The sequence below is a fragment of the Camelina sativa genome, chromosome 11 (assembly GCF_000633955.1).
Source record: "Camelina sativa cultivar DH55 chromosome 11, Cs, whole genome shotgun sequence".
NCBI lineage: Eukaryota > Viridiplantae > Streptophyta > Magnoliopsida > Brassicales > Brassicaceae > Camelina > Camelina sativa.
The window spans coordinates 37,015,673-37,030,455 of NC_025695.1; the positions used below are offsets into that span (position 1 = coordinate 37,015,673).

At 34.5% G+C, this 14,783-nt stretch overlaps 2 protein-coding genes and 1 long non-coding RNA gene across 16 annotated transcripts; 1 reads left to right on the top strand and 2 right to left on the bottom strand.

Annotated features, from left to right (window-relative positions):
- LOC104725352 (alpha-dioxygenase 1-like) lies at positions 1,355 to 5,262 on the bottom strand. 2 transcript variants are annotated; one of them, XM_010444011.1, is made up of 10 exons: positions 5,004 to 5,262; positions 4,440 to 4,703; positions 4,140 to 4,289; positions 3,912 to 4,045; positions 3,108 to 3,324; positions 2,829 to 2,974; positions 2,517 to 2,744; positions 2,207 to 2,409; positions 1,861 to 2,104; positions 1,355 to 1,753 (listed from the first exon to the last, which is right to left on the bottom strand). In XM_010444011.1, exons 1-10 carry the CDS (start codon positions 5,109 to 5,111, stop codon positions 1,528 to 1,530), a joined length of 1,920 nt encoding a protein of 639 aa, XP_010442313.1. In that variant the 5' UTR covers positions 5,112 to 5,262; the 3' UTR covers positions 1,355 to 1,527. The 2 variants fall into 2 exon arrangements, with proteins under 2 accessions (XP_010442313.1, XP_010442312.1); XM_010444010.1 differs by having other exon boundaries at positions 4,140 to 4,292.
- Positions 9,012 to 10,183, bottom strand: LOC104725353. The gene has a single exon (XM_010444012.2). It carries the CDS (start codon positions 9,841 to 9,843, stop codon positions 9,313 to 9,315), a length of 531 nt encoding a protein of 176 aa, XP_010442314.1. The 5' UTR covers positions 9,844 to 10,183; the 3' UTR covers positions 9,012 to 9,312.
- Positions 11,557 to 14,205, top strand: LOC104725354. 13 transcript variants are annotated; one of them, XR_002034401.1, is made up of 10 exons: positions 11,557 to 11,689; positions 11,829 to 11,926; positions 12,146 to 12,221; positions 12,383 to 12,473; positions 12,558 to 12,674; positions 12,812 to 12,890; positions 12,986 to 13,195; positions 13,327 to 13,359; positions 13,462 to 13,598; positions 13,835 to 14,205. It is a non-coding gene; the product is annotated as an uncharacterized LOC104725354 (long non-coding RNA). The 13 variants fall into 13 exon arrangements; XR_002034395.1 differs by having other exon boundaries at positions 11,558 to 11,689; positions 11,824 to 11,926; positions 12,558 to 12,657; XR_002034394.1 differs by having other exon boundaries at positions 11,558 to 11,689; positions 12,100 to 12,221; positions 12,558 to 12,657.

A 14,783-nucleotide genomic window follows, 5' to 3' on the forward strand; every position in this document is an offset into this window, starting at 1 on the left:
TGCACCCCTTTTATCACTATGAAACATTATACATCCACAAACTTAAAACATAACACACATAGAGAAAGAGAGCTCGAAAGTTTTGATAACTCCACCGACAAAGTTGGAAACCCAATCATCTGTATATTAAACAAACTCAGCCCTTTTAGTTTCTTCATCATCGGCATCATGGTAAGTTTGCACGATTTTGGCCTCATCTAAAGAGATGTTTCTTGTCTCACGGCATATATTTTTCCAGCGTTTCGATAAAACACTTGTTTTCAAAGCATCTTTAAATGGCAATTGATATTATCTAGTCGGATAACCTTAAAATTTTGTCAATTATGCTACTTAAATTTATTGTTAATGATTCAAGTGAAATATTGTGTGTGTTTATTTTTTATCGATGTAAAGAGATACTTTTGAACTCGATCACAAATAAACACACAAAATCGTTTTCATGAATCATTAAGAATGGATTCGAGTAGCACTTGAAAAAAACTCGAGGTTATCAAACTACTTTCTCGTCATGATAATATCAAGTTTTCCCTTTAAATATGTTTTGGAGATAAGTGCTATGTTGAGAAGATGGAGAAAGATATGTAGTGAAGCTTTAAACATCTCTTTCAATGAAGCTGAGATTATGAGGTCTTACCTCGAAGCCAAAGATGACGAAACCAGAAGGGCTGAGTTCTTTTGATATAGGGATGAGTGGATCCAACATTCCTTGTGGAGTTATTAAAGCTTTTGCGCTCTATTTCTCAAAAAAAGTCGGTTTATTGGATATTTAAAAGATTGCATACACATAATCAATGTTGTTTAGGAGGTTATACACTTATTCAAAAAAAAAAATAAATAAAATTGAATGAATGTAAAATTTCTTCAACCAATGCAGCTGTAGTGAGAGTAGCTTATTCCTAACAGTGTAGTCAACCGTTTTGATGAGGGTCTCCGGAGAGATGGGGAGCTCACCATGGCTTCTTAGGTTTCGTTCACGCTAAATGGTATGGACTGTGGCATGGAACACAAACTTCAGAATGAATCGGAGTGTAGCAGTTAGAGCTGAATCAGTGAGAAGTACAGAATTTCATTCCGCCGTATAGGAGGATTGCAGAAGCCGCCCCACCAGCTTTTCCCACACGTGATTGGAAGTACTACAAAAAAAAAATGATTGCAGGTCTCCATTGGAGCGTTACAGAGAATACAAGAGGAATCCACTTATTCATATTATTATATATGGCTAAACTTCAAGCTCGAGTTTCCTGCATCGTGTTCATTGCTGAAAACATTCGATTTTTGTTTTTATGTCAATTGGTATGATTTCTAGTTATGAATGCTATAGCAAATAAATATGCCTATAAACATAACCGGCAGGGGTCCGAATCTAGTTATATAACAAAACAGGGTTACAAACAACTTATTCTTATTTGAATATTTATGTATATAGTACATGATTAATATCAATAGCTTACAATGACAGAGCTCACACAAACAACAAATGCCAATTAAAAAAAAGAATTCAAAGTGCATAGATCACACTAAAATGATTTAAGAGGGAATTCGGAGATAGAGAGGGATTGGATTTTTGGTAACTGGTGGAGAATCCCATACTGAAAATGCGCTTTCGGAATTTATCCATTTGTCGGTCATTTCGGGATAATGACGATCAAACACATCCTTGAGACTCTCTGTAGTATTCACCCATTCAAGTCCCTTCTTTGTATAAATCGTTTCATTGAATTCGCTTGTGAAAAATCTATCCGCTTCTAATCGCCTGACATTTGTTTAATAAATTAGTATTAGATTAAGCTCTACTATTGTAGTATATATTTCACTATATATATATTTTTGTTTCAAATCTATAACAACCAAATAACGAACCTTGAGGCCATGATGAGGAAAATATAAAAAGCAGTCTCACTAATAGCGAAACCTTTGATTTTCTTCTCTGCCATAAGTCCAACTAGAAGATCAAGCTCCTCTATATCACCACCATACACATCATCCAGCACTTCAATCGCTTCCACATCATCCGTTAGATCTTCCCACTTGTCAATCGGAATCATAAACATAGCTCTCCTAAAATCGTTGTACCGTGCCACATTCCTCTCCCTGTCCCGGTAGACTAAAATAATCGACCAACATAAATAGCTCACGTGATAATCCAATATCAAAACCACAATGGTATAGTAAAAAAAAATGAACGGCTCAGATTAGATTGATTTACTCTCTAAAGCAGCTAAGTCGACGTGGTCTGGACGTTCTTGGCCGTTGGTGTCTTGGGGAACAATATCTCTTAACCACATTGGATAGTTCATCAGTTCAAGTGCTCCACTTGCTTGGTGACCCATTGAGACCATTAGCTTAGTGAATCCAATCTGAGACATGTTTTGTTCGCCTTTACGACCAATCAAATTTTCCATATGAATCCTGAATCCAAAGGAAAAAAAAAAAACCTAAATCTCTTAGAATCTTTGATTTGCAAGCATCAAAGTAAGGGAGATATATATATAGAGCGATCAGAGATAGAGTTATACTCTTCCATCAACGGTAGTGATTTATTAGTTCCCGGTACAACATCAATGTCACGCATCTGGAGTTGATCAGGTAAGAGAGAGTGCATTCGGTACACGCTAGTGAACTCTTCGGTTAGAGAATATGGGACACCATGATTTTGCGGTTTTTTCATACCCACGAGACCTCCCAAGATCGAACTGCCAGCATGTCCGAAAGAATCTTTAAACTTCTTTCCTAGTAGTCCGTACCTAAAAATTCACATTAATATTAAAACTGTTAGATTGCAACATGTGTAACAACGAGTTTGTCGATCGAAATAATGTGATATTCACCAATTCGCTCGCATTCCAGCTAGTAAAGTGTCGGTTTTGAGAAGCTGGGTTGTCCAATCTATAGTGTGAATCTTGGCTATCACTGCTGAGGTTACTAGCCTCGCGTAGCGGTACAAATCTTCGTCTTCCAAATCACTATCGTCATCCTATAATATTGAATACAGTTTAAAATTGAATTGATTTTTATATAATCTGTTCTGAATCTCAAAATCCATATGAAAAAAAATTGTAATAATTAACTAATAAGTGTGAAAAAAAAAAAAAAAACAGATATTGAACCTTGAGGGCGTCGCATACGGCGTTGTGTTCTTTGATGAAGAGAGCTTGCAAGGCGGAGAGGCCGACCCAACTGTTACGAATGTCACCAGAGATGGCTAAACCGTCTTCATCATGGAGAAGGAGACCGGTGTCCTCCGATATCTTAAGTTTACCATCTTTGTAAGTTCTTACTCTCTCCATTTTTTTTGAGTTGCTTCCATAGAGGACGCTCGAATCCCTAATTTATTAGTGATTCTTTGAGTTATATATATACTATATAGTCATCATAGTATTATTATGAGAATAATGTATTGTTTCTATGCATGGATATATGTCTACGTCCATATATGTATAATTTTCTATACATATCATGCTGAGGTTGGGTGTTTAATTAGTCCCACGAGACGCTTAACCAGATTTGAAATCAAAAACCAAACCAATTGTTTTAAGAAATAAACAGTTGGTATGTGTTTCTGAAACCAAACGAAGTCAAACAGGGAAAAAAAAACACTACTACGTACTTTTATTTTGATGTTTTCTTTTTATTCAATATGAGTCAAAATTTAGAAAGTAGAACCAACCGAAACCCAAAAAAAAAAGTCCATTCAATTTTCTAAACCAAGTAATTCCCCAAAATTAAATGAATTTTTCAATTTAAAGTCTAAACGGAGCCCAAAAAATGTATGGGCATGTAGCAGATAAAAATTGATCAAATATGTAAATTTTAATGATTTATTTTTATGTTATATGTTTTTTTTTTTTGAGAAAGGGTTTATATTTTATATAAATTGTGTTAGAAAAGTATTAGTGGTAATGTGGTATTACCACCAAGGTGTACGGATATTTTGTGAACCGGTCTTGATTTCGAAAAAACCGGTAGGGACTTCCTTTGTCTTGAAGAACCTAAAGGACTTTAAAGGACACTGGTTCGCTACTTCTTTTGGAGCCACAAGCTCGATCTATGTTACCAATAAATAACAAGAACAAACCAATTTAATTGTTTCATTATATAAGTGTGTAAATGGAGATCAAATTGAATAACAACTCACGAACCTGGTGAGTATCTTCAAGATGATCAATCCAATCATGGATCATTAATTGAATCCAAGAAGCTGCAATCATATTGAATTGTTTTCCTGTGTCGAGAAACTTTCTCCTTTGTAATAGTTTTGTCGCCACCACCATAGGATCTGGCCTCAATAACTTCTTCAACAACAACAAAAAAAAATCTCAAAAATTTATCGTTTTTTATATTACTATTTACTACCTAATGAAATTAATAAAATTAGTACTATGTCAAAACCAATCTTTTTTACTGTACACACATATATACATGTAAAAGGAAAATTTTACCTTTGTTTTCTGATCAACCGGAGGACAATTTCTTCCGAAGAAGCTATTTTGACTGCCGACGCCTTCATTAAACGGATCATTGAATTTTCCGTCAGCAGTCCGGTACGGATAATTAGCAGGATCAAACCGGGTTCCAACCGGAGTTTGACCGACGTTGAGAAGATTGTATTCTTGGTGAAGATGCCTACGTATTTCAAGATAGGCTAAACCCAAGAAAACCGGAAGCTTGTGCCATGGAACCATCTTATCCACTCCATGCACGATCTACACCATGTACACATCGCATCAACAATTTTTCACAATATTAAAAAAATACTTAGATGTAAACCATCCAAACTTAATGTGTCACTAGGAAATAATCGTGAAATTATCTTACATATATCAAAAACCTCGAATTACCGAAAGCAACAACAACAAAAAAAAAAATAGTAATAATAATTTTGCGTGATAATTAAAAAAAAATATTCATAACAATTTAAATTAATTCATTCAATTCCATTTTTTGTTTTTTTGTGTGGATGTGATTCTACGAGCAGTATATGTTAAAGTTGAGTTACAGCTTACAAGAAGTAGGAAACGATCGAGGAGGGACATTCTTGAATAAATCTCACGGAAGTCTTCGTGGATAAATTTAAGCAAAATAGAAGAGATTAGAGAAATGATTACTTTCATCCTTTAAAACGTAACAAGAAAAATGTTTAAATAGAGTTGTACGAATTTAAAGCAAAACAGAAGAGATTAGAGAAGTGATTACTTTCATCCTTGGTGTTGATCAATTGTCTATTTATAAGCATAAACCATGAGACAGAAGAATATTCAAATGCATACACTAATTAAAAATCAAATTAAGTTTATTTTTTTTGTCCTACTGTATTCTTTGTCTTATCATTATTATTTTATTGTTATTATGATTTTAATAATGTGACTCATTAACTTTGTATTATTGTAATTTATATATGCCATAGTTTTGAGAGTTTTACACTGGGAAATTAGATAATGGTCATCTAAAATGTAAGTTAACTTGAACTCGAATAAGTGTGGAACATTTTTTTTGGGGGGAAAGAATCCAAAAAAACATGTGCTATGTTTTCTTTGCTAAAAATGTAAATATTTTATTAAAAATGAATAGAGTTTAGGATTACAGTCCAAATTATAAACCTAAAAATGGTTCCATGACCCAAAAAAAAAAAAGTAAAGATTTTTTTTTGGTTAAATAAAAAAAGTAAAGATATGGAAGCATAAGTCAGAAGACACACAGGCTCACAGCCCATCCACTCAACATAATTAAGCACATTAGCAAATGGAGTTAGACGAAGTGATGACGTTTTTGAAATTCTCCTCATAAGATCGGTTGATCAAAAACTAACAATATCGTTCTAGTAATAGAAGTTGAAATGGACTTGCAGAATCTATCAACTACATTGTTGTGAACTAGAGTCAAAATATAATATAAACCGGTCCTTTAACCGTAAACAAGAATAACCCTAGTCCCATATATCACTGTTGGACCTAGCTCGACTAGGCTCGTAGCATTCTTCTTTATTTATTGTGTCGGTTCATTTTATTAACCCACACTGCAGGTTCTTAGTTGGGTATAGTATATTTAGCTAAACAAAATCAAAGTTTAATTAAAAGGTTGCCATTCAAAATAATGATCCATTAAAATAAATTTTATACACCCATCATGATCATGCCGGTAGGTGTTGGGATATATTATTTATTATTTTATTTTCCGGTAGAGAAAATAGATAAGAAAACGTCCGAATCTGTGATTCTCAGATATGTACACGTTTGTTTTTATAATATATATAGACGAACCAAATGTCAAAATGTCTTGAATTAAATGTTAAAACAATACCATTCTTGTTAATATCCGTGCATGCTACTCAAAATTAATAGTATAAAATGTAAACTTTATACATTTCAACGTCACAAAGATTAGTTGACAAAAAAAATGAATATCTTTTTTACTATTCGGTTGCTTAAGTTGAACGACTTAACAGGTTGAGAATTCCATATTTAGAAGTTTATGATTTATTGATTTCATAATAACAAAAGTCATACAAGTAAACTCTTCGACTAGGGTTCTTTTTGTGTGTGTGTTTTTCGATCAATATTTTATCGACAAGTATGGCGTCTATTTAAATATTATATCTAAGACCAAAATCACATGAAGGGGTGCCAAAACGAAAGGGTAGTGCTAAACTGGCCACATACCTGAAAATAATTTCTCGCCTATACTTCAAGATTATTCGGTTCCAGCTCCTAATATGACATATATATATATATATATATATATGAGATAATGTTCAATTATGATATTTCGTTTTAAATAATAGAGTTTTATGAATGGAAACCAAATTATACGTGGTGAATTTGATCCATTTAAAAATAATATACGTTGTAACTGGATTTGATTCATTTTAAAAATAATATACGTTATAACTGGAATTAATCCAATAAAAAGACAAATAATTATAATTTGTAGGAAATCTGTCTTGTATATATGAGCTGCCCTAAGTTGACATATACTCCATATAATACTACTATATATTGAATTATCTTGCATACTTTGATTTGCGACCTTACTCTATTATATTTTCATTTTTAATAGATAATTGAAAATAAATGTAATATTTTTTGCAAGTATTTATTCATTTTTTTTTGTTCAAGCATAGATAAGCTAAAACTTAGGTTGTATCAGCAAACAACAATTATTTAGATGTTTGTTAATATCTTGAAGGTAACTAAGGTCTTCAAATAAAATGTCTGGTTCCCTTTTTGAGTTAAACTCGCTTCTTCAGATTAAGTTGTAATGACTTATCTATTTGAGTTCATTTGTAAGAACACACGTTGTATTTTATTTGCATGAGTAAGAAACACACGTTCGTTTCAGCTAATTTACGCATCTTCATTCGACTAATATGAAAAATTGTAAAAAAAAAAAAAATCATCCGCGGGTTACGGTGCTAGGGGGTGACTACAAACAACATCAAGCAATGGGTGAAAGTGCTTTATAATCAGAGCCGTGCCAAGAGTTACATTTACCAGAAGCGGTACTAAAAAAAGTCTTTAATTCAAAAAAACAAAACTATCAAAACGGATCAAAGCCATGAGATTTACAAACCAGATACACCAAAAATAAAAAATATTTAGTCTTTTTTATTATTTTAACTGAAGAAGAAAGAAAAAAAGGAAAAAAACATGGTGAAAATATAAGGTGAAAAAGTTTAAACGATCATAATTCTCTTTTTACTTCTGTAATATAAATAAAATTTTATGTTTAGGTATAACATAATTAACAAACATAAGAAAATGAGGATTTTAAAAATAAAAGACCAGAAGCGAATGTTTATTTTTTTTTTGTACATAGCCACGGCTCTCTTTATGATGTGAGTGATTTCTTGTACCCATACTATTACTATAGATTCCTTTCAAAAGTTAAACCTTTTCTAAATTCATAGGATAAGCACGATCAAATCAACTAGAAGAAAGAACACATCAGAAAAGAAGAAAAAAAAAACAGAAAATTTCACCAAAATAAGAATGGTGGTACAATTATAGTTTGTTAGACAAAGAAATACAGAGAGTAGTGGTTTGGTACATCAAGAATTCTATAAAAGGCCAAGGAGGATGCTGAACAAGCGATCCCATAAAAAGCAGAACAAGACGAGTCATGGTAACCAACCATTCTTACACGACTTTTCCTAATCCAATACATATTAACCTAATCATGATGTTACACTAATTCTCACACGCTTTGCCCTCATCCAAATCCTATGAACCTCTCTAAATCCTGATGCTACACACTAGTTTGAAATGTTAATAAGATGTTGAACAGATAAAATGTTAATAAGATGTTACTTTGTTTTCAAACAAGTTATATAGATTCACCAAAAAACAAGTTATATAGATTATTTACTATTATTTTTTTTTCATGCCAATAGCAATATGATATCTTACTTTACATTTATTCCATTTATATAAATGTCCACTATATATATATATATATATATAGATATATAAGTTTGGCTGCTCTTGTGAAAGTGTAGCTCATAAAGTCGTCAAATCTATATAGTTCATGTGCTATATTTGTTTCATTTTAAATCAGAACTACAAGTTCATTTGCTTTAGGTTGCCCTCGCCGTTCGGTTTACTATCACTTTATAGAAAACCTTAGATTTAGATGGATTTAAGGTGGTTGGTTATTAGTATAATTTGGTATGGGCTCATAGTTTTATTAGGTTTGGCCTTTTTAGTTTTGTTAATTGGTTATTGTTATTGGGTTTTGCCTTATAAATAACTTGAAAAGAAAAAACAGATAAACCGAATTAGAAAAATTTTGGTTTACTCAAAACATAAATTTTAGCTAATAACCAATCCAAACAAACCGATTTCCGAACTAACCCGAACCAAATTTCGATTCATGTCTATTCGGCGGAATATTTTTGATAACCGAATTTCTCTAAAACAGAATAATCCGATTCGAACAACTCGATTTGTATAAATTTAGGTAACACAAAACGATTTAAAAAATGACAACCTGAATCTCGAGATGGGTAGCTCAGAGGATTAGAGTCAAAACGTCCACGACTACTATTTATGGTTAGGATAATTTATTTTTGAGCCATTTTAAGAACAAAAACAAGAAACTACGTTCACAATATTTTCCTTGCTAATTGTTACGTAGAATTACTTGGAAAGAGGCTATTTTCTTTTAAATACACACATAGCTAATGACATTAAATATATTTTTAAGTTTATGTCCAACGAGTGCCCTCTCTCGTCCTTCTCTCACACACACACGCACGCACGCACTTACTAGAGTCGACCCACGTAAGACTGGCTACAATAAAGTCGAGGCGCGTGACATTCACTTGCGAAACGGCGGCGCGTCCTTGTCTATATCGAAATCGATAGAGCATTTAGTAGAGACCGGCAAGGAAGGCGCGGCGAACCTCATCGAGTAATCTCGGTACGGAAACTCGTCGTCGAAGTGTCCGGTTTGTTTCCCGTCATCGAAATTTAACGAGTAGCTCAACGGATCGTACCGGAATTTACCGTGATTATGGTTTCCAGCGCATTCGCCACCACCACCGATGTTTCCTCCTCCTCCTCCGCCGCAGCAGCGGTTGCGTCCGAATCGGCGGATAAAAGTCTTCCACCTAGGACCAGCGACGAGCTCAGACCACTCTCTCATCTTCCGCCACCCTCGAATCCACCATCGTCGTTGGTCAGGCTCCACGGTCCTGATCCGTTGCCACCACAAAGATCCGCCGTGATTCGACGGCTTGGATGAGGCAAGGCATGGCATAAGGAAACAACAGCCTCTCTTCGCGAACAATGCTTCGTGCATATCGTCGGTGGCGTCCATTTCAGAGATCGGCGACGATTGAGGTCTCATCCTCAGTGGCGTGATTCAGATCTCTCTCTCTCTCTCTCCCTCTCTCTCTGCCTCCTCAGATCTTCGTTCCTCTTCCCATAGCCTAAACCCTAATTTTCTCTCCCTCTCTCTCTTTCTCCAATCAACGCGTCTCTTTTGAGCTGGAACTGAAGTGAAAACAGAGCAGCAGACGCCGTAACCGCCAGATACTGGTTCTCATTTAACCGGATAGAACCGGGAATTTCAGCGTTAGTGATATACTGATATATAATATAACCGGAATTAAATGTGTCCCGTTCTCCCTAGTCCTAAATTGGTTCGGTTAGCAAACTTCTAATCTTTTAGTATTCCTGGGACAGATTCATTGCAGGTGAATGTTCTAACCAAATTCACCTAATTTTTTTTTTTTCTCTCTTTGCAGAAAATGATAATACTAGTAAGTAGGAGAATATCTTAACTTTAGTGGGATCACCTACTAGGCTGTTACTGAACTAGAAACTATGTCAAAATGGTTTTGCATAATTCCTCATGTAAGGCTTTTTTTTTTTTTTTTTTTCTTTCTAATAACTTTATTAAGAACCATATTCGCAATCATTGTTTACAGCAGTTATTAAAAATCATGGACAAGAATTATACAAAACATACATCTGAGGACTAGTAGTTGACTAGTAGTTGCTGTTTTAGCAAGTAAATCTACACATATGTTTTGTTCTCGATGGTGGAATGTAAATCGTATATCAGTAAACCTTGTACACCATCGCCGCAAACAAGGGTTTGACCCATGATTGTTGATAATTTTATTTACCGTTGAATTATCACCTTCATATTTCCCCGAACGATAACAAAGCGTTGAATGGCCCAGATTAGAGCAATACATTCTACCGTTAGAGTTCCTGATTAGTCAACCCAATCCAGAATCTCTATCTCTATCATAGTGTGAAACATCGTAGTTACATTTTACCCAGTCTTGATTGGGTTCTTTCTATTTGTCATGCCGAGGTTGAGGTCGTTGGTGGACAGTACGTTGTCCTACTGAATATTGCCCTTCTTTTGTTGTAATAGTCAACCATTCTTTTGTATCAATGACAGCTTTCTTGGCTATATCATTTATGTCGATCAATCTGCGGTTGAACACTAGGTCGTTTCTACTTTTCCAAATTCTCCACATTAACCAGAAAGGGAGCATATCGGTGAATCTTAGTATTGCCGACATTTTGGTCTAGAAAAGGAGGAAGACAAATGTAGAGATTGTGAGACATAAAACTATATTTTCACTAGTCAAAGATGAACAAGTTCATTACTTACTATTTACTAAACCCATAATCAAAGCTCTCAAGAAATGTAATGAACCCTGATATAAAACTTGTATAAAATAGGTTTGATCCTATTTGCACTAGCTTCATCTCGCGTTTGAGATTGCGACGTGGTATTGTCTAGACTCACTAAAATATACATCTTGCACTGGTGTAAATGAAAATTCTTAATCCCTACTATTATTTGTAAAGTTGTTTAACTAATAAACATTTATTTTGTAAGAAATTACATGGATATGCTATTGGATTTATGACCAAATAAATCATTTGCGAAATGGGTAAAAATGTAATATGGTTTCTGCTGAATTCGGATAAAAGCGCGGATCTTTTTGACCCGCTTATGTTATTTTCGGATCTTCTTCACTAAATCGTGACCGTTGATTCATTTTAATTATGTCCATCAATTTAAAAAACCTAAAAAAAGTTATCCTCTCTCTCTATGCTTCTGTCGCCGTCTCCATCTCCAAATTCGTTTTCCTAGAAGCTTACACGACAACTCTTGATCAGCAGAACTAAACACGAATTCTCTCTTTATTTGGAGGATTCAACTACAGGTTTTAACTAAATCATTTGTTACCTTTTTATTTTCTTCTCAATCTATTTGTTTCCTTCCAAACCATAATCTCTCTTTCACTTTTTAACTAAATTCAATTCTTCTGTTAAATTCATGTTGGCGATGGCGGACAAGATCAGGTTTTCGAGGTCACTGGTTCGTACTTTTTCCCTATTTTTTTATGAGAGTCTTGGAGATGTTCTTCATAGTTATCACAGTAGGAGCTTTCTTCTTTTGGGTAGGTTTGTTTTTTTTAAATCTTTATTTTGTCAGCTTAATTTTCTATTCTGTGAAATTAACCGCTGAACTCAAGATCTGAGATATATTTCTCTATTCTTTTTTCCATATTATCCGCTTTGTACCTCAAAATTAGAACTTTAGTAATTTAGTCAGTTTTTTTTTGTTTTCTAGAATTTTAAATGAGCGTACCTGGATATCCTATGTGTGAATTCTGTAGGAATCCATTCTATTCTATGGTGATAATGAATTACTCACATGTCTACGAAGCATTACACATGTCATTTTTGTCAAAGGTACTGGCAATTTGTATTAATAATTTTTTAATGTTATTCCTATGCCGCCATTTGAATACAATATCCAACTTAGGCTTGCTTCTTCTCCTTCAATCATCAGCATATGCCTTTTTTAAATTGCCGTGATCTAGCAATTAACCAATACTTTCTTGTGGTTTCAGGATTTGGATGAAAGTTTGCTGCTAAGTTTGCTCTGATGGATGTAATGTCTTTAAAGCGATCATGAAGAAGACCAAAGGAGATGATACACTGGTGAGATAGTAACTAGATTCTTGAAAACCGTGGTTTTGATTTGATTTGGAAAATGTTGAAAAAGTGTTTGGGTTTGTGTAACAGGTTCCAGTTTTATCAGCACATTTAAGCATCTTATTGCACATAAGCGGAAGAAGAAGCTGAACTTTAAGCTAAGGATCAAGCTAGAAAGGCTAAACATTTGGTATGGTTTTGATTTTGGTATGGTTTTGATTTTTGTATTCCCTGTTATGTTTGTGCTCTTTTCCGTTTAGCCTTTTGATGATGACTCTTGTGCTCTTGTGCCCTTGTGCCCTTGTGCCTTTTTGATGATAACAATTGTCTTTCTAATATTGCAGGAAGAAAGACATGTTAAACCTGGAAATTAGTTGGATACCCATGAAAAATTCTAATTGGTGTTGCCACTAGATCTAGAAGGTAATTTTGCTTCACTTAACTCTCTTCTCTGAGATTTTTTAGTGTTTTTCTTTGAACGACACTTGGTGTGAATGATACTTTATTGTTTCAAACAGATAAACAAGGCGTAGCATGCTCAGAAGGGTTTGAATCCTTCCTGGTCAAGAGTCCCTAAAGGTAGGGTTTAGGGTTTAGCGATCCGTGTTTAGAAGGTGCACCTTGGAATGGATGTTTAGAAGGTGCACCTTGGAATGGAGGTTAGCCAAATGCGTCAGTGATGACATCTTCAATATCAGTTTTCTAATATGTTCATCATAATTATCATAGTAAGAGCTTATATATATTTATTTTAATGTATACTTTGTCAAGCTTCATTATCTACCTTTTGAAATTGACATGACAATGATCACAGACTAAAATTGTTGGAGTCTCTCTGATTTAATTTTTGTGATTGCAGGTAGTTATCTCACGAGATCTAAGATGTAAGGAGGTAGTTCTCTTCTCTTTTAAACAAATCTTTGAAAATCTCTATCTCCATGGAGCTTTTGGAATCTCACAATTCATTGTGCATTTGATTTTGGTTACTCATCAGAAAGATGTAGTGAAAAAGTGCAAGTTCTATATGGGAATTCAACAACTCTGTTCTACAGATTTTGGAAGCTGGAGTGAAGTATATCCTCATGGCAATTTGTTTTTGTTTAGCTCTAAACACAAACCAGAGATAGAGAGGTACATGTCTTTCTCTCTTAAGCTTATAAACTTTATGAGTATATCCTCAACGGTTCAATGAAATTAGCCTTTTTGAGTTTTCAAGGGCTTATACTAATGAAATTCAGCTTTTGGTTATTTAATGCTGGTTTTTCTGTGACCCTTTCAACGATTCATATTTAATAATCTTCACTTTGATCTACTATTCTTATGAATATAATCTACTGTTTTCTGATCTTCTATGTTGCTTTATGCAGAAGCTGTTGGTGCAGTGGCTATATATATGCTCAAGAGTATTCCACATGTTTGCTTCTAATATTTAAACCTTACGTTGAAAAGGTGTAAGATATTGGAGGAACAAGTTTGAGAAATTGTCTGACTAAATCGAATCTGAAGAAGATTGTTTGGTCGATTCGGTATTGGGTTTGTTTATTAGCCGAGACGAAGTATATTATCGGGACGCCTCTTCTTGGAGGCAAAAGTTGAAGACCCGTGCTGTCAAGGTTTGATGAGCAAATGGGATCAGTTGAAGCCATTTACGCAAAAAGTTGTTTCATGATGCCATTTGCATGGCGGTGCTAATTCAAGAAGTCATATGTGGCGATTATGCTTTTGTCATCCACACAAACAATCCTGTCTTTGCTGACTGTTGAAATGAGAACAACATGCTCAAGTAAACAAGGTAAAACAGAGATGTTAACTAGAGTGTAAATGTAAATTGAACTCTGGTAAAGTTAACATCTAATGGGACCACAAGGAGGAACATTTGGTTAGCTGGCCAAGAAGGACAGTTTGTCTCCTTGTAGAGGAGACTAGGGTTTCTGTGGTTGTCCCTAATATAAAGAGACATGAAGACCCAAGGTAAAGGTGTCGCCAAGCCAAGCGGCCGTAAGAAGGGAGAGAGGCACAATGTAAAGAGAGAGAGCTATAATCTGGTAGAGAGAAAACTTGTGAGAGTGTAATCTTGGGGAGAGTTTTCTTAAGTGTTACAGAGTGTTGTTAGTGAGTCTTTGGTTGTTAAGATCCATAGATGTCACTTGAGTTATCTCTGTAAACTTGTCTCTGATTATAGTGGAGTTTGGGAATCTGTTGATTCCGACCGGATGTAGTGGTTAGTTAACACCACGAACCGGGTTAACATTTCTCTGTGTGCTCTTTCTTCTCTTTCTCTTGCTCTGTTTTGATTTCTTCTTCTCAAGGATATTG

Excerpts from the sequence above, each read along its gene's own strand:
- LOC104725353 (XM_010444012.2), bottom strand. The coding sequence starts at position 9,843 with ATGAGACCTCAATCGTCGCCGATCTCTGAAATGGACGCCACCGACGAT.
- LOC104725352 (XM_010444010.1), bottom strand. The coding sequence starts at position 5,111 with ATGAAAGTAATCATTTCTCTAATCTCTTCTATTTTGCTTAAATTTATC. Across the intron at positions 4,046-4,139 it reads ATCTTGAAGATACTCACCAG|ATCGAGCTTGTGGCTCCAAA; the intron begins GTTCGTGAGTTG and ends TTGGTAACATAG. Across the intron at positions 3,325-3,911 it reads AATATCCGTACACCTTGGTG|GGATTCGAGCGTCCTCTATG; the intron begins GTAATACCACAT and ends CTAATAAATTAG.